The 26,396-nt window shown below is 40.7% G+C and overlaps 1 protein-coding gene across 1 annotated transcript in view; it reads right to left on the bottom strand.

Moving 5' to 3' along the window:
* Positions 1-268: 268 nt before the first annotated feature.
* LOC109409153 (potassium voltage-gated channel protein Shaw) overlaps positions 269-26,396 on the bottom strand; it is a 125,128-nt gene continuing 99,000 nt past the window's right edge. The window contains exon 6 of the mRNA XM_062847598.1: positions 269-1,831. Within this exon, the coding sequence (XP_062703582.1) occupies positions 1,536-1,831 (296 nt within the window). The 3' untranslated portion in view covers positions 269-1,535. The remainder of the gene's footprint in view (positions 1,832-26,396) is intronic.

The raw sequence follows: 26,396 nt of genomic DNA, 5'->3' as shown, positions 1-26,396 counted from the left end.
GTTTCTTCACTGGGACTTTTCGAATTATTTATGGCAAATTTTGTATTTATTATGGAATGTTCAATTGTCTGCCCTTAAGAAACCGTAAGTGACTCGAAGCAGTCGGGCAAAGTTGTTTTTTAAATGATGATTTCTATTCCAGAATCTAGGTTAAATAAGAACGACATTTTTTACAACAACCGTGTACGTTGGATATGTGTCAACTAGGGACTTTCGGATACAATGAATGATGAATTAGCTCTCGAAAGCACTTCAACTAGCTTATCGATAGTTTGTCGCAGGTGGCCATGAGCGTTTTTATTCATTCATTACCAGATAAAGAAAGACCATGTTCATCAAAGTTTTCCGTTAAGTACTAATTCCTTGATTGGTGCTGTTCACTCAGATTGTTAGGTATGCAACGTAAAATTCAGCTTCAGTTGACTGACACAAATTAAAAAGTAGTAGCAGCTAATGCGGGCTTTGGCTTAAATCGTGTACTAGTTATCGATTTTATCCTACGCTTAGCGGTTAAGGTTTAAATATAATTCTTTCGTAACCGGCTTGTTAAAATTTCTCTGTTGATAACGCAGTGTGATAGTTTCTCTGTGAGTGAAATGCGGCGATTAACACAACTGTTCGATCTGATCGTATTCGTTATTCGATTTCTTCGTTAAATTCCTCGATTCCAGTGCAAACTTCGTTAGGTAACTCTACTTGTATCACATTTGATGCTTCTTGTCCTTCGTTTGAAAATGACTTTGATTAAAATGGGTTTGAACTGACTAGATAAAACTAAAATATTTCTATTGTTTGTATGAGATGCTTTCCCTAGTGATGGTGGAAAGCTGTTTCATTGGAAATCTTACCTCGTCGTCTAAGATTGATACATAAGTCGTTTTGAATCTGAAGTTTGTATGCACGTTCGGTTTTGGTCCATGTAGCCTGATCTAAACAAAGCATGGTAAAGAATGCGTGAAATTTGTCTGACCCGTAGCATTAGTAGTTGTTTTACGGAAATATTCGCTTTTCGTTTTTACTTGGTAAAAGTGGGAAACCTGTGGAATGAAGTTATACTTTCTCAACTAATATGATCATCAGTTTGGTTTGTACTGTAAAAAGCGAGTTTCTAGGTGAAAGTCATCCCCTACCGATTATGTCTTTCTTCCGATGCAGTTCAATCAATATGGACCAAAATGTTACGTTCTAATTGAGCGATCATAAGAATAATTGTTTAGTTCCTCTTTTATCTTAAGCAAGAATTGAAAGTTAAAGCGTTTCCTCACTGCAACTGCCCTCATTGCGCTTAAAAGGACAAAACTCCACCAAGAATGAGTAGTAAATTTCTTAGAATACATCTGCATAACTATTTGACTATAAATGCTGCGAGATTGCTGAAATATGTACAGATTCCGGTTGTTCTCTAGATATTTACATAAAGCTAGCTACATGTATCTCTGTCGAATGTACAAAGTTAAGCTTCGAAAAAGTGCACCCATCCGCAGGAGAATCCGTTTCAGGGAGCGAACCAACTTTCCGAGGCTCTTGGCCTGGCTTCATTTGGTGTTGTTTTCATTTTCGGTTTTGCCGGTAACGGTGCTGGCGTTACCATTTGCATTCATGGTACTGTTGTTGTTATTGTTATTATTGAACTTTCCGATGCTGGCATCTCGGGGGATCAGCGTCGTCGTCGGTTTGGTGCTCATCGGCGCAGGTGGCGCCACTGGGTTACTCAGGGTGTTGATCACCGGAGGTCGCACCTCGAACGTTGGCTTGCACATGGCCAGTGCTGGGTTGGTGTGAAGGCCCACGTTTTTGGGGCACATGGCGACGATACTGGCACCGATTGGACCTGATGAAGAGAATGGAATGGCTGAATTAGATTTTTTGCGGTAGTACTCAGAACCATCGACCATTGAGAAATACAGTAAAGGGGAGTTCGAACTACACGATGAATTCGACTGTGACCATGCAGTGTGAGATGGTGCTTCGCTACAGTTCTACTGTGATGTTCCATGTTGCGTACAGTCCAACTGTTCTGATATACGACATCAATTCGACAATCAATCTGCTCTGCTGGAAATGGCATTGACACTAACCTACATGAGTATTGTTAGAGAAATAGAAAGTTGATGAGCCAAACTGTGGTGTCATTTGAAGTTCTACGACATTCAACATTTAGATACATTTGGATCTTATTATAATTACATGCTACGTCACTTTGCTGAGATGGGCCGAACATCGAAGGGTACTGAACGTCGAATAGCTATAAAAATGTATGGGCTGCCCAACGTACGGCCCGCGAGGACATTTTGTGCGGCCCGTGGCACAAATAAAGAAAAATAATAGGCAAAGATCTGTAAAAGTTCTGAAAACCTCATGGAAGTTCAAAAAAATAGGTCTAAATCCGTGAAGACCTATGAAAGTATTATTACGTTTGTAAAAGTTCACGAAGACTGAAGTACATCAATTCAAACGTCCATAAATGTCTAAGGTCCGCAAGGATGCGAGATGATAGAGTCACTATTGCGAATCTTTTCTGAAATCCGCATACTGGCCAACAACTTGTGCGCGGACAGCCCATGCGCCGGGTTGTGCGCCATACAAAATGTAAATAAACAAATGTCAAAATGGTTCTCGCCAAGAGCTCTATCTCTCTTAGGGTTCGGATCAATTTTTTGTCTAAAACATTAAACTTCCTTATGTTTGGAAATAATGTACGGCAATGATATTATTGGCGGTAACAACGCTTTTACTTCATTTAATCAGTGATTAATAGTGGTTTGGTCAGTGAAAAACTTGGCGCATAGGCAATCGGCGCGCAAATTGTGCGCTGGTGTGTGGATTTGAGTTAATCGTCGCAAAGTGCCCAACACACATTATACCCTGGCGCGCAACCTAGAGGTCGGAGAGAAACTTGTCGAAATGCTAAAAATTCTTGAGAAGCTCAATAAAGGATTGTTTAGATTATCAACGAAGCTGCGACGATCCATAATAGTGGTCTGGATGGTTCAATCGCCGCGAATTGATGTGTTGGTGGTTCATCGATTTCTTTCGACGAGAACCATTCCGTACAAGAAATTCTTTAAAGTAATCATCAATGAAATGCAATAGAAATTCGTACGTTATTTTATTTTACGTCGGGTGTAGTTTTCAGAATTTTTTGCTGTGTATGAAGATCGTTAGACATCCACGGAGAGAATTTACGCTGATGAGGACACTTCAGTCTAGTAGGATGTTGGGGTAAATATTTATGACCCACACACTAAGATTGAGATGTTCCAGCTCAGTAATTATTTCATTGAGTTCAGCATTTTTTCCATCTTTTTACTGAGCTTTCAACAGCAGATTTATCTCGATACACTCGGTAATCGTATTTACCGTACACCAGTAACGGTTTTTACCGTACATCAGTAACTTTTGACAGTTTATTAGCTGAGCTTTGTAACTCATTTACAGAATATCCGCAAAATAGACAACCGAGCGTACCGAGTTAAATCTGCTGTTGAGAACTCAGTAAAAAGATGGGGAAAATACCGAGCTGATCTTAGTGTGCAGACAGGTTCACTGAACGTACGCTACGCTATCCTAGCTATCGCCTAGCCTTACGTCTTAGGAGGTTTAAATGTTTGAAATGGTGTGTGCATATTTGTGGAGGTTTGCAAAGTGTATGTAAAGTATGTCTACAGGTATGCAGAGTTTCGCGAAGGTTGTGTGAAGCCTGAGTATCGATTTTACTAATCTACAGAATAGAACTCATAAAAATCAGATTTTCATTCTTTCATTCAACCACCAGTTCTAATTTATGGTTAATTGGAAAACAATTTGTATTCATGGGGTGCTACGCACTACGCAGCAACCACACTAAACATTCGCTTTCTCAAGCAAATCGGCTTACTCCGTGTTCCACTGCTGATTTGATTCTACGTTAGCAACATTTCATTTCCTCCGAAATGTTTGGGCTACAATTTGCCAAAACACCGCCAAACAAATAGCAGATATCATGACCAACCCCCTATCTAGAATCAACCATGCGTTTTATTCCGGTCATGTCTTGCAATCAATACCACACGTACCCACCCAACTCGCTCATGTACTTTCTCTGGAAACAATGAACTATTTATCACACCTCTCGTACGTTCTCAGATCTCAGCTCTCAGTGCATTCAACCAACCTCCAGGCGGGGCGGCGAAGCACATTATACTCGTTTCAATTCAACCATGCTGGTTGCTGCGTCAGAGAAATGGGATAGCCACACGGCCACCTCGAATTGGCCTGATCGTTGCGAAGTCACGCTTTGTGAATAAAATTTAACTCCTTGCTATCGGTGCGGTGGTGGGTGTGCTTCGTGAGAAAAAGTTTGTGCTGCTGCTTGAAAGCTTCCCCGCTCGCAGTGTGTGTGGGTGCAAGATCTTTTTTTCTTTTGACCCATTGCTCAATAGGAAGCGAAACTGTGAAGATAATTGAAAATGCTCGTTCTGAAAGAATATTAAAATAAGACTAGTTGCTTGTTAGCTTTATGCCAATAGGGTGGAAATCTTATCATAACCAAAGAAAGGATAATCGCTTGAGCGGATTGAAAGTTTTTTTTTATGTGCTGCTCGTTCATTGGTTTAGGATTAAGCTTTTGTTGCAGGTAAAGTGATATGTACTGAACTGATAAAGATTCAACTTCAAGAGTCAATTAGCTTTCGATGGTTGAAGAAGGAGAATTGTTGCATTGCTAGTACATACTCACAACAGTTCTTGTTGATGACCTATTGAGACTTAACTCTGTCATTCGTCATTATTCTTATTGAATTGATTGAATAACAACAAAAAGGTATTACGTCCGACGTTGTCACTGGCGAATCCAACATACAGTGTATCAAACAATTGTCCGTACAGCAAATTTTTCATCAAAATAATTTTTCATTCAAATGTTTATAACTTTTTTATACGCCAATCAAAAACTCTGAAATTTTGACCAATCATGAAACATATAATAATGCTCCATTGGTGAAACTTTGAGCGAGATCGAATAAGTATTCTGAAAGTTATAGAACTTTTAGTAAAAATTATAATATTTTTGAACATATTTTCAAATCGTTATATCCCAATATGTACTCGATAAAACTTTTTAATTTTTTTTTGTGTCACAGCTTAAACCTGTTGCTTTCATATGCAGCTACGTTTGAAATTTTATATTCACTACAAAAAATATGAAAAATTTGCTTATGTAGTTGACGATATTTAAAAAATTACCATATTTTGCACATATAATCTGCCAAACGTTTTCCACCAATAAAAGTGCATTAACTGAACGAAAAATGCATAGGACCTACTAAGGCATTGTCCAGTTAGAATCCGGACGCAGATAATCACTTATATCTCAGAGGTGGAATAACAAACATAAAAGGTTAAGCCCTCAAAACAAAGATAATTTACTGTAGCTTCATGGAAAAATATCATTAAAATTATTAAATTTGGTTTTTAATACATTTTCTCATTTTTTCCGTGATAACTTTCCTAAAAATCTGCACAATGGTAGTAAATTTTAACATCAACCCCTTCGGCGTATTTGTTTAACAATCGGGTCATCTCTGTAGTGTCCTGAGACCCTCTACCAGTCTGATTAGGAATCCAAAGAAACTTTACCAAATATTTCTCTTCTTGGCGAAATTACGGGCTTATCAGTGAATTCCAAAGAAGCGAAATTTGAGTGTTTTTTCGTTAATAAACACTATCCAACAGTGATGACACCACTGCACATCTCAAGCTGTCGTGATAGCTCACCAAAGTAGCTCAAACCTCTTCAGATCCCTTGTGGGCATTTTTGAAAAGCAGCACGCGATTCTTGAGGTTATCATCTTGGTGTCATCTTTGGTGTCAAAATCGTGATGTGAGAAAACGATGTCCAGAGCTCGAACTTCCTGCCAAATCTTGGAATTCCAAGCAGATTTATCCATGAACATAAACTTTAATCTTCCTTGGACACTTCCTCATGGCATGGTTAACAACATCTGAGCACATCACACATAATGGTTTTGGAGATATTAACATTGTAAGGGGATCGACTGTAATTGGTATTATGCAAGCGGGGATTTTCGGCTTCCAGTCTCTATGTAATCATAAACGGATATTGGTTCAACACCTGACGTTTCGGTCACATATATTGTGCCTTTTTCAAAGGATCTGCAAATTGGACAGGTTTTAACATAGGTTTTAAGCACGAGTAAACGGAGGGATTGTATCTGTAAGATTATGTAGAATTATGCTTAAAACCTATGTTAAAACCTGTCCAATTTGCAGATCCTTTGAAAAAGGCACAATATATGTGACCGAAACGTCAGGTGTTGAACCAATATCCGTTTATGATTACATAGAGACTGGAAGCCGAAAATCCCCGCTTGCATGATATTAACATTTTTCGCGACTGTCGTACCTGACCACCCTAAATTTTTAGCGTGTTTGTGCAAGATTTTTTTTCCTTCGCATGTGTTCAATCTTAAATAACTTTTCACTCGTAGCAAGAAAATCGATGAAATTTTCACCGTCAATAGAGGACTTGTTTATGATCAGACTGCAGTGAAAAAAATATGATTATGATCATTTAGAGCGTCACAATAAATTATCCTTTGCGTCCGGATTCTAACTGGACAATGCTTTATTCATATGTAGTTTAGTCGGTCCTGTATAAAAATATTACATAAAAAGAGTTTAAAAAAGTTGAAAACACTTGGCACTTTTATTGATCAAAATATGATAAATTTCCAAATAATACTCTGAACATATACAGATTTTTCATATTTTTTGTGGTGAATATAAAACCTCAAACGAAGCTGCATATGAAAGCCTTAGGTATAAGCTGTAACACAAAAAAGATCGAAAAAGTTTCATCGAGTATATACTGAGATATAATGTTTTAAAAATGTGTTCAAAAATCTTAAAAGTTTTACTAAAAGTTCTATAACTTCCAGAAAACTTATTTGATCTCGCTCAAAATTTTACGAATGGAGCTTCAATATATGGTTTATGATTGGTCAAAATTTCAGAGTTTTTAATTGACGTATAAAAAAGTTATAATCATTTGAATGAAAAATTATTTTGACCAGAAAATTGCTGTACGGACAATTGTTTGATACACTGTACGTACGTTACTAAAGCATAGGGTTCCAGTACAGAAAATATTATTCTACCAAACAAACTAATTATCATTCGAGTTTTTTTTACAAGAGTCCCACAAAAGATTTCCTGTGCAGTTCCTGGAAAGATTCCTCCTTTTACAAAATCTGCATGCATTCTCATCATTATCTTATCCCATCAGCAGGTGGTTGCCATTTCCAATGGCGCGGTTTGCATCGTGCTGGTACCTTTGAAGTAGATGGTCTTTGCGATTGTGCAACGTTACTACTATAGTGGGTGCAAGTGAAAGTTAAATGCAAGTGCTAAGAAGCAGCAAAAACTGAAACTAATGGAACGAACAATAACGCTCAAACGGTGCAAATTTAACTCATCCCTTAGTGCCTCTAGCTTTCCTTTTTTATTTTCTGAGTGAAAAGAGCTCCACGGAACACCCATAAAGGGGAAGGAAAACAGCATGACTTCACAAAAGCTGTAAAAATCTCGCAAGATTATATCCTGTTTTACTTTCATGACGGTCGGTGTTAAAAGCATTTGCAAAAAAAAAAAGAAATTGCTTCTGTTTCCCTGACAGCCAATCAAAGGGAATAAAACACCGGATTGAAGTGGTTCAATAACCACTACTTTTTCACACAATCAATCGGTGCAAGTATTGACCGTTTCCGTTAAAGGGGAAATCACTCGCGTCATACGGTTTTTCTTCAACCGTTCATTCACCGCTGACCGTCGCGTCGTGGCGGGTAATCAAAGTCCAATAAATCCCTCAATGAACCCCACTCATTCGCGGGAGGAAGGAAAACCTCATCATCGACCTCCCACGCACCAAACCGAATGTAGGCAGGAACGCACAAACACTACATACTAGCCTGGTACACGCTTTATATGGGGAAATATAAAAAATGGAAAAACTCCAACTCCTGTATACTTTTTAAGTTCCATTTTGGTCCCATATCAACTGTGCAAAATTTCAGATCGATCGAAGAAACTATATTTTAGCGCCCGCCATTCTTAGTTTTTCATACGATTTACTATGGGGAGAATTTACTTCTTCAAAGAAAAATCGCTTGAGGTCACCCATTGATCCCTAAAAACAAGTCGTTGAATGATTCCTATAGATAATCACGAGGAATCAGACCTCCGAAGACCGCAAAGCGATGCGACATTCGTGGAAAAAGTTATTAAGCCATACACGATCGATAAAATGACGAGATTTTATTATTTATTGTTATTCCTTACATGTTAAACAGCGCCAGCGTTGGCATGCCATTCGGTTTTGAGTAAATAACTTTTTCCACATGCCTTATATCGCTTTGAGGTCTTCAGAGGGTTTGTTCCTCGTAAAATTTCCAACAGAAATCATTCATCGATATATTTTCGATATAAGTTAAGGGTCAACCTATGCCGATTTTTCTTTGAAAAAGTAATTTTCCCCATAGTAAATCGTATGAAAACTTAAAACGGCTGGCGCTAAAATATAGTTTTTCCGATCGAGCTGAAATTTTGCACAGTTGATATGGGGCCAAAATGGAACTCAAAAAGTGTACAGGAGTAAAATGTCTTTTTGTGTCCCACGCTACTACATACTGCTGTTTGCTTGCTACTGGATGGCAGTCAGTATGTACACATAGGCAAGGTCTCGAGCTTCACTAATGATGACTGGGAAGCAATGGTACCTACTCGCTCTGGGGGATCGTAAATCTGCAATGATGGCTATTAATTTTTAATACCTACATCACCCGCCAGCACACGTACCCCATGTTAGTATCTGCAAAATGGGTAGGTCCCATTAACACAACATAGAGGGTTTCCTATTTGTAGAATTAATGAATATGGATTGCGCGGATGGATGTAAGTTCGTGACGTGATATCTGACACGTCTAATTTTAATTGCTGAAAAAGGCTGTCAACTTTGTATTTTAAGTAGTGTTCTAACTGATTTGAAAATGTGGAGTAGTACATGACAAACGTACGCGCCTTTTAATTATTTTCGCACATTAACTGTTAAACAAAATGCATATAAAATCAAATGTCTTGCATGTGCGTCGTTACTTTCAAAACATAATACTTGCTTTTCTCTAAATGGCGTTAGTGGTGCAAATTCAACATTATTTAAGCAATAGGTTGCCTTTAAGAGTCACGTGTTGATCGCATAAACACTACAGTTTACTCATTGTACTGTTTTGTTGGTGATATTCATCCGAAACCGACTCCTAATGGCTATGATTAGGATAGCCCAGTTCAATGTTCAGCATAAAATAAGTGCTACGATTAACATTTTCATACTTAAGCAAAATAACGGATATTATATGTTTTTCTCGAGAGAAAATTCTGTGTAGGCTACCTTCGGTACTCCATTTTTATAGTTTTACAGCTATCAATATACATGAAATGGCAAACCCGCGGTCATGCCTCGAGCATGTGAGCTTTTCAACAATACAATAATCTCTTAACAAACTACCAGAGATGTAATGCCGTTGTATGAATAATTTTCCAATGTAGTATGCTAATTCCTATATACGCGGTCGGCCTAGGGTCTGAAAGTCCTCTGCTGTACTTTAAACTGTGCTCATAAGTATGCTCGTGGCAAAACAACCTTTTACTTCTCAAGCATTTTTTAAACATATTTCTCAGACTATTAGACAACCCGAGATGACCTGAGTAGTACACGTACACACGGAATAGCTACGGCTATTTTTATTTTGTTAATTTCCACAGCAATAATTTTGGATTTACGTACCTTCAGCAATTCTCTTGAAATTTTGTTCGAAAATTTCTTAGGAAACTTTTTTTGACAATAGCTCAAGGATCATCACTGGAAATTTATTGGTAAAACAAAAATCATTTTCCACCAAGAAAAAGAAATCAGGAGATACCTTGACCCTTCTTCTAAACGAATGTGAAAACCGATTTGAAAAATATTGCTATCTCTGAACCCCCCCCCCCCCCCCTCGTAGACTTTCGTCCATACAAGAATTTTAAAATTTGTATGGAGCGTAGACTTTGGCAAGACCCCCCCCTCCCCCCAAAAAGTCTACGTGGTTTATGATTGGTCTCTAAGTAGAATAGTAGATTTTAGAAACTTGTTGGTGGTAGTAGCTCCTCTCTGGAGCCACCAAATTGTTGGTGTCAGAACAATCTCCCAATTGGCAGCACGATTGGTATGATGTTCCTATTGTGGACCGAATACTTACTGAATGCAGGAACACTCTTGTCCACAGCTATATGCGATGATGAATCGACGATGATCAGGATGACGAAACCCACAATCACGTTTCACGATATCGTTGCGAAGGGATACGGTATTGGTATTTGAATTACATCCCGTTTGTGCCAACCAACAGACTTGACGGAACGCGTTGCTTTCGAACACCGATTCTACTCACTCAGAGTAGGAGGTTCGAGAGGGTATCAGGTATCAGGTATCAGTAGGTCGGCTCTAGGGGCACGTTCTCCTCCATTCGGGAAATTTGTGCCATCGCCATGAACACGAGCCTATTCATCATTTACCTGACGGAGAAGGGAAGGAAAAAGGATAGGACAAAGGGCAGGTAAGGGAATATGATCGTCATACTCGCAAAAGCGTACCACAATGGGTTCACATAGCGTCCTGAAAAGGACACTGTAATAACGCATAAGCGTGCCACAATGGGTTCGAACAGCGCCCTGAAAAGGGCACTGTGATAATGCATAAAGCGTAAAGAGAGCCTATAGCTCTTTACCACAGCGGGTCAAGAACAACAGAACGTCCTGAAGATTCAGGTTTCTGAAGTCAGATTCACTTAATAAGTGTTTCCCGAGTACTCGGAAACGCAATTGCGCAAAAACTGTACAGTTACATATTAAATGATACGAAGTTCCATAATCGGATTCACAGCTATCACATGGAAATGAATCAGCTTGCTGAATATTCGCCATGTGATAACTGAGTCGGCAGTGGCCAGTCAATGCTTTGACCAGCATGCTGCAATTCTGCTTTGACAGATTTGTTAGATACTTTGCCACCCCTAGAGATGGCTCAGTACAATACAATTTTGTTTGACGACATGACTCCAAACTATTCCAGTATTGTTTGTGCTGAGTGGCAGCCCACGTGTCAATCCGAAGCTTCACCCAACACTTGGATCGGAATAGCTGGCTCAGGGCCAATGAAGTCATGTGATGCTCCAGTGCGAGCTAACTCATCAGCCAATTCATTTCCAGCGATGGAAGAATGGCCAGGTACCCATACAAGGTGAACAGCGTTTGCTGAATTCAGCTCCTCAATTTGAGTTCGACAAGCGATAACTATCTTCGACCTGGAGTTAGCCGAAGCAAGTGCTTTAATAGCAGCCTGGCTATCTGAACAGAAGTATATTACTTTGCCCATTACGTGCTGCTAAAGTGCTGATTGCACTCCGCGCATAAGAGCAAAGATTTCGGCCTGAAAAACGGTGCAGTGTCTGCCAAGTGAATAAGACTGATACAGCCTTAGCTCACGAGAATAAACACCAGCACCTGCTCGACTTTCGAGAAGGGAGCCATCAGTGTAACATACGATGCCGTCTGAAATACCTCTCTCCAGATAACCAGATGTCCACTCTTCCCGGGAAGGGAATTTCGTGGAAAATGTCCTATATGGAAAATTACAAGCAATTGTGAGATCACTTGGAGCAAGGACAACTTTGTCCCAATTCACCAAAAGTGGAAACAACGAGGTGTGTGTTGAACTGCGGTTCACAGGAGTTTCCTCTAGTAAACCGAGTACCCATAGGCGGTAAGTGCAAGAAAGCGCTTCTTGTTTGAGATGAATGTGTAGTGGGGCAACGTCAAAGAGAACTTCGAGAGCTGCCGTGGGAGTTGAAGAGAACGCTCCAGACATCGCCATTAAGCACATTCTTTGGAGATGGCCTAACTTTGATTGGACCGTTCTCACTTCGCCCTTTTGCCACCATATAAGGCATCCATAAGCCAATATTGGCCGAACAACAGTTGTGTAGATCCATTTGATATACTTGGGATTTAGACCCCAAGTTGTACCAAAGGTTCGCCGGCATTGCCCGAAGGCCATACAAGCTTTCTTGATTCTGAACTCAACATGAGGTGTCTAGGAAAGCTTGGAATCAATAATGACTCCAACGTACTTTACCTGTTCAGTCACATTGATTTCAGAATCAAAGAGACGCAAAGTTCGAACACCATTACGGTTTCGCTTTTCCGTGAAAAGAACAATAGATGTTTTACTCGGATTTACCGAAAGGCCATATTGGCGACACCAACCCTCAACTACCTGAAGAGCGTTTTGCATCAGGTCGAAAAGGGTGCTGATGCACATACCGACTAACAATGTTAGGTAGTCGTCGGCAAAACCATAAGTAGGAAAACCGCTATTATTGAGTTGCCTCAATAGCGTATCTGCTACGAGATTCCATAAAAGTGGTGATAAGACTCCCCCTTGGGGGCATCCACAAACACTAAATTTCCTAATCGCCGCTTGACGCAATGTCGAGAAGAGATGTCGGTTTTTGAGCATTTGGTGAATCCAATTGGAAATCATTGGAGATATACCATGACCCCGTGCGGCTTCCAATATGGCATCGAAAGGCACGTTGTCAAAGGCACCCTCGATATCTAAGAAAACACCCAAGCAGGATTGCTTTTGAGCGAATACCTTCTCGATATCGTAGACAACTTTGTGTAAAAGAGCCACAGTGGACTTTCCGGATTGGTAAGCATGTTGGTTCAAATGAAAAGCCACATTGGCCAGATGAACATCACGGATGTGATGATCGACTATGCGTTCTAAGCATTTCAGAAGAAAAGAGGTCAAACTGATAGGTCTGAAGCTCTTTGCTTCTTCATACGACGCGCGTCCCACTTTCGGAATAAACTTCACAGTAATATCCTGCCAGGATTTGGGAATATACCCTGTAGCAAAACTGCAAACAAGTAGTTGTTTCAAAACATGTTTGAAATGATCAAATCCCTTCTGAAGCAAAATAGGATAAATCCCATCTGCCCCAGGAGATTTGAAAGGAGCAAAGCTATTAAGTGCCCATTCAATCGATTCTAAAGTTATGATACTCCGAGCCGAAGCTAAAGAATCATAACTACAAGAAAAGACATCAGGTTCATCCGAAGATGTAATATCCACACATTCGGGGAAGTGTGTACTGAATAAACATTCTAAAACTTCCTCATCAGAGGAAGTGAAATCACCATTTGGCAAACGAAGTTCGTTCACTTGAAAATCCTTAGATTTTGCAAGGATTTTGTTCGAATCGACTGGCTTCACTCAGACTGGAAACATTTGTACAAAAGTTTTTCCAGCCGGATCGTTCAGCAGACCGAAGAGCTTTCTGGTAGGCCTTGCGAGCCGACCTGAAAGCCTCCGATCCAGCCGAACGTCGTCTGTTCCAACTCTTTCTACATTGTTTCCTGAGCTTCGCCAGATCGGAGTTCCACCAAGGGGTTCCTCTCGTGGTCTTCACAGACCGCAGAGGGCAGGCTTCTTCAAAAGCTTCCATGATGAAGGCCGTTGTAGTATCAACGGCATCATCTAAATCACTTGGAGTGTCAATTGATGATGAGTATCCATGAAATTTGGCTGCAACCAAATCGGTAAAGAGATCCCAGTTGGTTGACCGGGGATTCCTGAAACGCAAAGTTTGCGAAGTAACATTCACATGTTCAAACAAAATGTAACGATGGTCAGATAAAGATTCTTCATCTGACACATGCCAATTGGTCAGCTCATGACTTATTCTGCTAGAGCAAAGCGTTATGTCTAACCAGATACCATGAAGGTTGGGCGGTTGCCTATGTTAAGTAATCCAAGATCTGTACTACCCAAGTAACAAAATTAAATTTATAATGCTTTTGAAGTATTCTTCAATACCTGTTCTTTAAAACCATGCATAAACCAAATTGCTCTGCAACACGACATCAACTCAACCATAAACCCGCCATAATACCAAAGAGGCCCATCCTAAGATGCTCTTTGAGAGTTGTTTTTAAATTTCTCTTAAAACTTGTTGTACTTCCCAAGTTGTCCTCAAGGCGAATTGCTCTCTCCTTGTAGAATTCTTCAAGTGCACGATAAAACGATAATAAATTTGTCAGTGTTGTTGCTGATGCAGCTTTTTTGTCGACAGAAAAGTTTGGTGAATTAAATTGAAATTAAAAACACAATGAAAATGACACATTATTGTAATCGGGATTAATTTATTACACAAATTGGAAATATTTCCGTGGTGTAACAAGGATGCCAAATGCCAAGCGAAATTCATTGTATATATGTGGCAAGATACTTCCAAAAATTGCAACGCGCTTCCATTATAACGCACTAATAAAATATTTAAAAATATTATTCCTGGTCATGCGAACATTGCTCATGAGTTTTCTCAACATGGCTTCCATTGAAATCTAGGCCGGTGGTCGGTCCATCATCGATGGTTTTAATCAACATCACCATAAGATCGTCTTAAATTTCTTTCAACTCATGCCAGAGCTAAAAGCATAACTCAAGAATACTAGGATTTATAACGTTCTCAATGCAGCCTGGTTGGCATCCATCCAGAACGCCTTAAATTTATTTCATCTTATGCAAGGGTAAGAAGTATTACTCAAGAGTACCCAGGTTTATAACATTCTTGATATAGGTTTATGCAATCTCCGCCAAGAACGTCATAAAACATGTACGCCAAATTGTAAACAAACAATAAATTATCGCACCGCGGTGGATTTTGTGAATCTCGTCCGATGAATTTATTTATCAGCCCGGTGCCGTTGCCAACCAGGCAGACCTTTTTCGATAACCGGCCTTGATGCGGTGCAGTGCCTCATTCCTCCGGTCAGCACTTCCAACAGGTAAGTAGTTGTTGATTTCGAAGATCGATGATTGGAACCCCGATTGCACGGGAATCGACGTCCTGGATGACGATACCCACCTCATTTCGGATGCGGCAACCGGAGGAACTTGGCACTGCACCGCATCGCGGTTGGGTTTCCGGGTAGGTGTTCTTGATTGGCAGCAATAATGGAACGATGAGAATCAAAATCTGATGCTTGAGTTTTTTCTTGTATTTTTCATGTACCAAACTGTTCTTATGCGAGAACAGTTACTCTTGACCAAGAACGGATGATTGAAGATAATTACAAGAACCTTATAAAACTGAAAATAAGTTCAACAGTTATTGTTGTGTTTATGGTTTTATGAACTGAACCTCAAGTATTCTTGAAGGTGTTTTTAAAACCACATATTGACGAAGAATAGTTGTGCTCAGCTGAGACTCCGATAAGATCAACTAGAATATGCAATGTTCCGATAAAACTATCATAAAAACAAATAAAACCAAATAGAATTAAGATTGTTACTTGGGTACTTAAGTATTCCATCAAACTGGAGCCTCTCAAATTGATGTCTGAGCTGCCCCAGATTATATGGTGAGCATTAGCATCACTACCAACAATTAGCGGAAGGCCTTTCGAAGTGCAGTATGCAATGACTTGCTTGAAAGCATCCGTAGGGGATGGTTCATCATGCGGTAAATAAACCGAACAATAAACGTATTTCCTGTTGAGGTTTCCAACAGATACATCTATTGTGATAGCACATACATCTCTGGTAGTTAGTTCAGAGATGAGTGTAGCAACGATTGCGTTGTTGACAAGCACACATGCTCGAGGCATGACACGTGAGTTTGCCATTTCATTTTTACTGAAAGTAGCAAACACCGGATTCACAAGGTTTCCTAAATAGAAATTCCCCTTACGAAAGTAAGGTTCTTGGACTAACGCCACTTGGGCTGTACCATTTTGCATAAGTCTACAAAGATTGATCGTTGCTGTTTTTTTGTGCTGAAGATTGATCTGAGCTATCCTAACCGTAGCCACTACCCAAAACTAGGCAAGATTAAACTCTTAACAATCACAGCACAAAAAAGAACAGCAACAATAAAGCCAGATCGGTATCGATTTGAGTGCGCCAAAGGCGAGGATTCACAGAATACACTGTGTAAAACGCATAATGCGAAACCATATAGGTGAAAATCTAAACTAATTAATAACATCTTCATAATCCCGCCCTTATTCAGCCTCAACTATTAGATTGAAGAAGGGCAGCTGATTGTCTCGGAGAAACACAAGGTCCACCGCGCTATTGCTCCGGTTAGCACAGTAAGGGCAAATATTGTGGAGGGTGCCCTGGTACTCCACAGGCTCCGTTTGCGATTAGGTTTTTATAAGACCCCCCTAATCATTCATTCCTAGGCACGATAAGCATAAAGCCGCATAACACCATGAATTAGGTAGACTTTGGCCAGACCCCCCCTCCCTCCAAAAAGTCTACGTGGTTTATGAATGGTCCCTAAGTAGAATAGTAGATTTTGGAAACTTGTTGGTGGTAGTAGCTCCTCTCTGGAGCCACCAAATTGTTGGTGTCAGCACAATCTCCCAATTGGCAGCACGATTGCTATGGTGTTCCTAGTGTGGACCGAATACTTACTGAATGCAGGAGCTCTCTTGTCCGCAGCTATGCGATGATGAATCGACGATGATCAGGATGACGAAACCCACAATCACGTTTCACGATATCGTTGCGAAGGGATACGGTATTGGTATTTGAATTACATCCCGTTTGTGCCAACCAACAGACTTGACGGAACGCGTTGCTTTCGAACACCGATTCTACTCACTCAGGGTAGGAGGTTCGAGAGGAAGAACAGTTGTAATCGATACGTCCAAATCGTGTGTGATAGCATTATGGTCTTACTAAACTCATGCTAACGTTCTCGGATTCGGAACCTTAGCTTGCCAGATTGAGAAAAAGTGATCGATCCAATGATTTTTGAGTTCCACGATTCTAAGTATCAACATTTTTGAAGGAATGAGTGTAATCAACTTCGTACCTTTTAATTTCGCCCAAATTGCTTATTCTTTGACAGATACGCACACTTATTTTAGAGTCACTTCGGCAACATATTACCGGAATTCGTCAAAAATTACCGAACGTTCGGTTAAGTCTACCGAATCATCGGTAATGTTTACCGAACGTTCGGTAAAAAATTGCCGAACTTCGGTAAAACTGTGCTGAATTTCGGTAATCCGAACTTTCACTGAAAATAGAACAGCCCAACAAGTGACTCTGAAATAAGTGTGCGTATCTGTCAAAGGATAAGCAATTAGGGCGGATTTAAAAGGTACGAAACTGATTATACTCATTCGTAGATTCTGTTAGAGGGTTCAAAAAGTCGGTACAAGATTTTTGAAGGCTTGAATTATCCAATGGAGTGATCAGAATAATTTAAGCTTTGCAAGTGCTAGTTCAGAATCAAAGGAATTTGAGCAGCAAAATACTTAACCGGGAGGTATTCAGCGTGCAGTCCAAAATAAAACTGACTGTCGTCTTTATTGATCTTGCTCTGTTATAGCCGCAGGGCCTAATAAAAATTACACATGATCTTTCCTGAAAAGATGATGAAATAGTAACTCTCGTTATCATCTACACATCTAACACTTTGGTACGTGTATTAACATGAATATATGAGCGGCAAGAATTTGAGAATGATCTTTTGCAGGTACATGGTTTACGTGTTTGCCGAAGGAATTTGCAAGGAAATTAAAGTCCAAAATTAACTTTTACGAGAACTTCCAAGTAAATTACAAGACAAGTTATCAGATGCATTTTAAAGAAATTTGAAAGAGCATTAAATTACATGAGAATTGTCAGAGGAGTTGCTGGAAAAAAAATCGATGGAAATTAACCCATGATTTCTCAAATAAATTTCCAACGGAATTTTCAGAGAATTTATATAAGTTATAGCAGAAAGTGGGTTTCCACTTGCATACAAATGGATCCATTGCATTTTGAAGTATGGGTCGCAATATCTGCAAATCTTAGGATATTTTTATTTCAGCGAATGCTCGCGGAATATAATCTACGCTACTCCTAGAGCCTCAGAGTTCAATTCTGATATCTCAGCAATATTCACTTGGTGATCTAGGTGATCTAACCGATCAGGCTAAGGCCGGGGTGGCCTCTGCTGTACATTATAGCCGTCTCCATTCCACTCGGTCCATGGCTGTTTTCTCCAGTTCCGCACTCTGCGTAGGGTCTGCAGATCGTCCTCCACTTGGTCGACGCACCTAGCTCGCTGCGCGCCACGTCGTAGATGGTACGCAGCACCTTCCGTTCGAAAACTCCAAGGGCGCGTTGGTCCTCTGCACGTAGGGTCCATGTTTCGTACCCATAGAGGACTACCGGTCTAATCAGCGTTTTGTAGATAGTTAACTTCGTGTTACGGCGAACTTTATTCCATCGTAGAGTTCTGCGGAGTCCAAAGTAAGCTCGATTTCCTACCACAATGCGCCTCTGAATTTCTCTGGTGGTGTCGTTGTCGGCGGTCACCAGTGAGCCCAAGTACACAAATTCTTCAACCGCGATTCCGAAGTGTAAGCATGTACCAAAACCGACACAAAACGACAGTTTAAGTAAGACAAAACATTTGACCAAAAACGTTAATATTTATTTTCCCCCTGAGGAAGACACTATCCCCGTGTTGAAACGTCGGGTGAATAATAAAACTCGTTTTTTGCACCCTAAGACTGCGTAGCCGTTAATCTAGTCAAGATTACAGTCGATTTTCAACAGCAATTAATGACTATTCCGATTCGCCTGGCTTCACTCTTCAGTCGGATGTACGTTTCCGCCATCGTCTCAAATTTACGAGCAATAATATCAATATCATCAGCGAAACCAAGCAGCTGAACGGACTTCGTGAAAATCGTCACACTCGTGTTTATCCCCGCTCTCCTTATTATACCTTCCAACGCAATGTTGAACAGCCAGAACGAAAGACCATCACCTTGCCGTAACCCTCTGCGAGATTTGAAGGGACTCGAGAGTGTCTCTGATACTCGAACTATGCACTTCACTCGATCCATCGTCGCCTTGATCAACCGTATCAGTTTATCCGGGAATCCGTATTGGTGCATAATCTGCCAAAGCTTTTCTCGATCGATAGTATCATACGCCGATTTGAACTCGATGAACAAGTGATGTGTGGGCACGTTGTATTCGCGACATTTCTGCAACACCTGGCGGATGGCGAACTTCTGGTGCGTTGTAGCGCGTTCACCCATGAATCCAGCCTGATATTGCCCCACAAACTCTCTTGCAATTTCAGAGAATACCTTGTAGGCAGCGCTCAGTAGTGTGATCGCGCGATAGTTTCCGCAATCCAACTTGTCACCCTTTTTGTAGATGGGACACACGATACCTTCCATCCAGTGTTGCATTTGAACTGAACGCGAGCCAAAAATGAACTGAACGCGTTCAATTTTTTGAACGTGAACGCAGTACACATTGAACTTGCGTGTCAGAGCTTTTCACTGCTCAAGAACGCCCGTTCAGATCCCCATTCGGCTCAATGTTCTAATGCACTATTCTATCAATATGTAAAGCTAATGAATCGGTCCAGTCGTCCAGAGCTCCGTAAAAATAAGACTTCATGGAACATGGCCCTTTACGGTACCACATAATACCATATTAGTAATACGTACATACATTGCATTGTGGGGTTGGGAAGGGAGCGGATCGAATCGTCCGGGGTGACAACGCCTCGGTCCTTATGACGCGTTTTTATGCGAAATAACGTCCAAAAGCTTGGATGCGTCATCATATCTTATATGTCTTCTCTCCTAGGACTTTGTGACACATTTGTATACACTCGTTGTTGCACGGAAAAATGCGCCATACGACCTGGGCCATTGTGGCATCGGGCATTAATATTCTGCACCGAAATACGGATTATCCGCAATCCACGGTGACCAGACCGGTTCCCCCTCACAATAGAAGGTCAGATTCTGAATTCAATGAGCCCAAGATTGCTAGAATTGGCGAAAAAATGGTAGAAATATGACCATTTCAGTTTAGCGGGTACCAGGGTATCATGTTAGCATGGTGGCATTATACTGGTGCAGTTCTTGCTCATTGTTCAAGGTGCGTTCAATTTCGAGCTCGCTCGCGTTCCAAATTTTGAACTGAACAATGTTCTAATCGTTTTGATCGCAGCGTGCCGAATTTGAACATGAACGCAAACTGATCGCGTTCAAATGCAACACTGCTTCCATCCACTCCTCCGGTTATACTTCCTCTTCCCAGATCTTGGTAATGATCCAGTGAAGTGCTCTCACTAGTGATTCTCCACCGTGTTTTAGTATCTCGCTTGGTAGTTGATCTGCTCCAGCGGCTTTGTTGCTTTTCAACCGGCTAACCTATTCTTAAATCTCTTGAAGGTTAGGGGCTGGAAATCTTTCGTCCTACGCACGTACTCCTATATCTGTTACCGCTCCACCTTTGGTGCTTGCAACGTCGTCATTGAGGTGCTCATCTTAATGCTGCCGCCACCTCTCGACTACCTCACACTCGCTCGTGAGAATATTCCCGTGATTGTTTCGGCACATCGCGGCTTGTGGCACAATGCCTCTGCGCGAGCGGTTCAGCTTCTCGTAGAACTTTCGTGTGTCCTTAGCGCGGTACAGCTCTTCCATCGCTTCGCGATCTCGTTCTTTCTGCTGGCGCTTCTTCATCTGGAAGACTGAGTTATGATGTTCCGCGCCTGTCTGTAACGTGCCTCATTCGCTCTCGTACTGCGTATTAGCACTGCGGTATGTGCGGACGTTGGTTATATCCGAGAAGAATTTACCGTCGATTAGAACGTGGTCGATTTGGTTTTCTGTTTGATGGTCGGGTGATCTTCAGGTGGCTTTGTGGATATCTTTGCGGGGGAAGAAGGTGCTTCGGACTACCATACCACGGGAAGCTGCAAAGTTTACGCATCGCTGGCCGTTATCATTCGATATGGCGTACAGGCTGTTTCACCCGATTACCGGTCTGTACATTTCCTTCCTTCCTACCTGCGCGTTCATGTCGCCGACAACGATTTTCACGTCACGCGGCGAGCAACCATCGTATGTTTGCTCTAACTGCGCGTAGAACGCTTCTTTCTCGCCATCAGGTCTCCCTTCGTGTGGACAGTGGACGTTGATGATGCTGTAGTTGAAGAAACGACCCTTAACTCTCAACATGCACATCCTTGCGTTGATCGGCTGCCACCCGATCACACGTTGTCGCATCTTGCCCAACACTATAAATCCTGTTCCCAGTTCATTGGTGGTGCCACAGCTTTGGTAGAAGGTAGCCGCTCGATGCCCGCTTTTCCACACTTTCTGTCCAGTCCAACAAAGTTTCTGCAACGCCACGATGTCAGAGTTGCGGGGTTGTAGTTCGTCGTAAATTATCCTGTCACATCCTGCGAAACCAAGTGACTTGCAATTCCATGTTCCAAGTTTCCAATCGTAGTCCTTATTTCGTCGCGTGGGTCTTTGCCGATTGTATCGAGTCGTATTTTCTCCTATGTTATTCGCAAAGGGGATTTTTACGGGTGGCTTATTGGGCCTACGCCAACACTGCTGTCTCGCCGGAGGGCCATCGTGCCAGTTCTGTTTAACGTCCCAACCAACACTAGGACGACCACGCTGATGGGGCTACCACCTTGGATCTAGCTGGGTCTGGTGCTTAGCTGGTAGTGTTCAAGTAGTAGAATGAAGGCTCTCCTTACCAATTATCGGGTGGTTAAAATCCTCTCTACTGATCTGACGGTCAGAGTCCCCGATAACAATTTACGTTATTCTTTGGACACTCTCCTAAAATTTCCCCGAGACATCCATAAAATGCGTCCTTCGTGTCAGCCCGATTACATATCGTTTATCAGCACATAGATAGTGATCAAGATGAAGTTGCAAAATTTTACCCGTATCTTCAATACACAGATGCGTTCACTAACCGGTTTCCATCGTGTAATTCGTCACAACAGCTTCCCGCGCGCAATGGAACTTACTCCATGTTCTGCCTTATTAAGCCACCGCTATGGTTGATGATGTATTTAAAGGAAGTGTTGGCGATGGGATTCATTGCCTTGAATTCACGTGCTTCAGATTGCTACCTATACATATCGCGCTAGTGGGGCTGCCATCCGTGGTATAGCTGACGCATTTCTACATTCAGCCGTTGAATGCTAAAACAGACGCTGTTTAAGCCGCACCTCTCTGGTGAACAGACACTCGGGGCGTACCTCGTCAATCAATATGAAGTCAGAACGACAACAGTGCCCAGGCTGCACTACCAGCTAAGCACACAACTCTTAACTGGTAGTCTTTGTCATCGGTTTCCCGTAGAAGCATGAGGGAGGAACTTGTGAGAACCCGAGCTATGTTAGTCGCTCCTTCAGGTTGTCGACTCACCACTTTCTAACCCCTAAGGCTAAACATTCCAATCAATATTATCGAATTACTGAAAACTCTAAACTGAACAGCTAGAGTTAAATGTGACTGACACACAAATCCAACCTGACGACAAGGCACGCCGTTCGAACGCGTTCCTTTGAGGTTCACGTAATCCACCAAAACTGTTTGATGGCTACCATGTAATCAATTCAAGCCCACGACGACATCAACACATTCGTGGGGTGTTGTGCACCGAAATATATTGTCGTCGTTCGTCAGCTGCCGCAGGAAGAGCCTATAAAATGGCATGACCCCATCTACCGACGAATCAGATATTACCACCTACCCGACCGGGTAATGACAACGCAACCCAAATTAGGGGCTGTCCATAAACCACGTGGTCATGAGGGGGGGGGGGGGTTCGGCGTATGAGCATTTTGTATGGACGAATAAAAAATTTTGTATGGACAAATGACCACGGGGGGGGGGGGGGGGTTGAGAAGTCCCAAAAAAATGACCACGTGGTTTATGGACAGCCCCTTAGAGGTGCGAACCAACAACAAGATGACGACGGTAAATGTCAGAGGGTCTTCCACGCTAAAACCGTGAGCGCAGGTATAGGTAGCACTGACTGTGTGTACCCGCCAGCCAAACCGTATCTTCCACGCCGACCGGCATGATTTATGCCGGAAGGATTTATTGTCCGTGTCGCAGCACGTGCCCCGACCTGGTTCTGTTTTTCGTAGCCATGTTGTTTTGCTACTAATATCCTTAATATACCGTTTGCCGACCCCCCTGACCCCTTCGGCTCCCGTAACGCGCGCAGGACGTCGTCGCCGTCGTCGTGTCGTCCTGTCCTGTCGTCTCGTAGTACTCATGTCCATGCCCAACAGATACAAGCCGCCGCCACCGGGTGCACGAAACATCATCGCGGTGAAAACCGAAATGGAAGGGTTCATCCCATGAAGTGGAACACCGTATCCGTTTTCCGCTGGCAAAGCGTTCGACTTCCTCCGGTCGCACAGTGGCGGGCCTCCATACAATAGTCGGACAAAACCTCAAATGTTAACTGAAAATGCTAAAATTCACAGGTTATGATGATTTTAGTTCCCTAAATCTATTTCTGATATGGAATTTTTCATATATTTTTATTTTACTATATTAGGGTGGTTCAAAATTTTGAAAGCTGCTGATTACACTAGTTTACAAAATAAAACGAAAGTCGTGAACTCCTGTCAACGACCAAAATTTTTGAAGCATAATTTAGCGCTGATTTCGAAACCGTGCTTCACAAAATTTAAAGTAGAACAGTTTTTGAGTTTTAGCTCAATATCGAGTTTTATAACTTTTTAAAATATGGAATTTAATAAAATTCAAATATCTTGCGTTTTGATCAGCCAATTTTAAATCTTTTTCCATAAAGTAAAAGCTGAATATAATACCATTCGATCATCTGAATGCAGGTTTTGCGTCAGATTGATGAATTTCAAGATATTGGCGAGTTTTAGGGACGATCTCCTTAAATTTTAGCAAATTTTCCAAAAATATATGAAGAAATGTATTTTTTTCAATAAGAAAAAAACCATTTAAAAATTCTTTCTCAACGTTTATTTGACATATCATATGTAGGCGAGTTACAGTAAAAAATTCAGCTCAATCAGAGCATTGATGACGTAGAATGAGATGTGTGAAGTGAGCGACGTTGCTTAAAAATAGAACAAACATCCATTTCAAATCATCAACCTTGTATGGAAAGTCGAAAAATTTTTCGCTCTACTGTAATTTTTTTCCTTTGCGTTTTCAAACTCAGGGCATGATTCTACACCAAAAACAATCATCAGCTTACCAAGTTCAAAAATGCTGTAAACTAGTGTTATGGAAAGCATGAAAAATAATCGATAATAAGCTATCACGATGTGCTTTCTGAACGTAGATTTTGATTAACCTTTTAATTTGGGGGTTCTTAAATCATGTATTGGAATTGAAATAAACTATATTTGTGTATTTGTTGCTGTTAGGGTGGTCCAAAATCTTCAAAACTACATAAATCATTTGATAAAATCGTTCACCTACGTTTTCTTTTTTTGTATCTGTATTAACAAGATTTTTAGCCCTAGGCTAGTTCATCTCGACCTACGTTTTCTTTCAATGGATCAATTCAGATACACACCAATGTTGGCTGACAAGACATGGTCTATTCTCAGGTACTGCCCATAGACCACGTGACATTTTATGGTGGGTTCACGGTGGTGTAATATTTTAATCGTTATGGGGTCAGATAGTCTAATATAGTGAACTGCGTAAAATTTGAATTGCTTTTTATCAATCTCGTTTCAACAACTTCATATATGCTCATCCGAGTTTGGGTTGTAAGGTATATCGATATCTGCTATCACTTGTCGCAGCAACCGAAACAACGCTATCTATAAAGAATTGGCAATTCAAAGTCGCAATATTAAAGGGAGTTTATGATGAACGATCATCAGAGATCGGGAATCATATTGATGAACAGTAGAATTCCACCAAATATTTTCAAAAAATTGTATCACTCTGTGTGTCGTTCAGTAGAAATGTGTTCAACGAAACCGCATGAATAACATACAATAAAACTTCAAGTTTAAAAAAACAATATAAGGGGTTACACTAAAGAGTGTAAAATGTTCGTTTCATAAAATTGCGATTAAAATATTCAAAGATTGCCTTGGTGATCGCGACGTTAACGCAGAAAAATATCTAACGTAGCGTTTTACGCTGTTTAGTGAATTCCTCTTATATTTTATAGATGATTGTTGCTTTGAACTGTAGCGACATGCGTGTAGAAAAGAAACGCGTAGATGTCGACGAATTTGTGTCACTATATATATACTTCACTTCGATAGAAGTTCGTGAAGAGATTGCTTCCAAGGTTGTTGAGCAATTCCAACGATTAAGATTAATCGAAGAAACGACCAGTTAAAAAAATCAATGAGCAATAGTTTGTAGTTATTTTTACACATTTTTCACGATTGTTTTTCTCTTTCTTTTATTTTGAAGGTTAAAAGAGTTAGTTGTATCTGGTGAAGCAACATGTAGGTAGTGTTTATGTAAATAAAGGCTTATTTATATTTAGTCATTACTCCTTTCCTATCCAGCTTACTGTTTTTAACTGAAGCACCCACCTTCTTGTATTTTTCTGCAAAAAAATAAAATAATATTTAAAAAAAATAATAAACAATATTAAAGCTGTGGTCATTACATTATCAGACAAACCTCCCCTCTCCCCCTATGACCATCTGACTTGGTGAAAGTCTCTTACAAGAATGAAAATTACACTAAATTGTTAGTATTCTGAAGTCAATTTGAACTATGTTAAGATTAAATATAAACATCAAACAATATCACTTCCTCCACAACCATGCGGCTCCATTGTGACATGACAGAAAAAAAAATTTTTTTCGCGCTTAGCGCAAAAATGCGCAAACAGTGACCTATATAGCCAAAAACTAGACAAAATTGCACGTCAGATCCGGGATACGGCGTCGTTTTCTGATGTTTCCTAAACAAGTACTAGATCTTTTTAATAGGAAGTTTTTCTCCAAAATTTCATAAAAGTCAATATGTTAGCAAATTGTAAAAACATAATAATTTTGTGATTGAATTCCAAACAATTCCTGAAATGTAATGGTTATTCATACCCAAAAACATAAAAAATATTGTCACATTATTCAAGTCTTCCTAACTTTTACAACGAACTCATGAAGAAAGCTCATAAAATAAAGACAATAAATACTAATATTGCAGCACATAAAACTTCAACTTTGAAAAAATCTACAAGACTCAATTTTCGACCAAATGACTTAAAAATTTGGGGTTTTCTTAGTTGAAGTATCTATAATGGAAGAAAAATATTAGAAAAATGAAATATTGAAGTCGATTTTTGAGGTTTTGTCCGGCTTCCGGCCACTGTGGGTCGGTCGGGTGACCGATGATGCTGTGGACTGTGAGGGGTAGCCAACAACGGAAAGTGGAACGATAGCAAGCTGACAGTCAGCTAG

This window comes from Aedes albopictus, chromosome 2, assembly GCF_035046485.1.
Source record: "Aedes albopictus strain Foshan chromosome 2, AalbF5, whole genome shotgun sequence".
Lineage (NCBI taxonomy): Eukaryota > Metazoa > Arthropoda > Insecta > Diptera > Culicidae > Aedes > Aedes albopictus.
The sequence above is the reverse complement of the archived record's forward strand: the minus strand, read 5'-3'. Positions and strand labels throughout refer to the sequence as shown.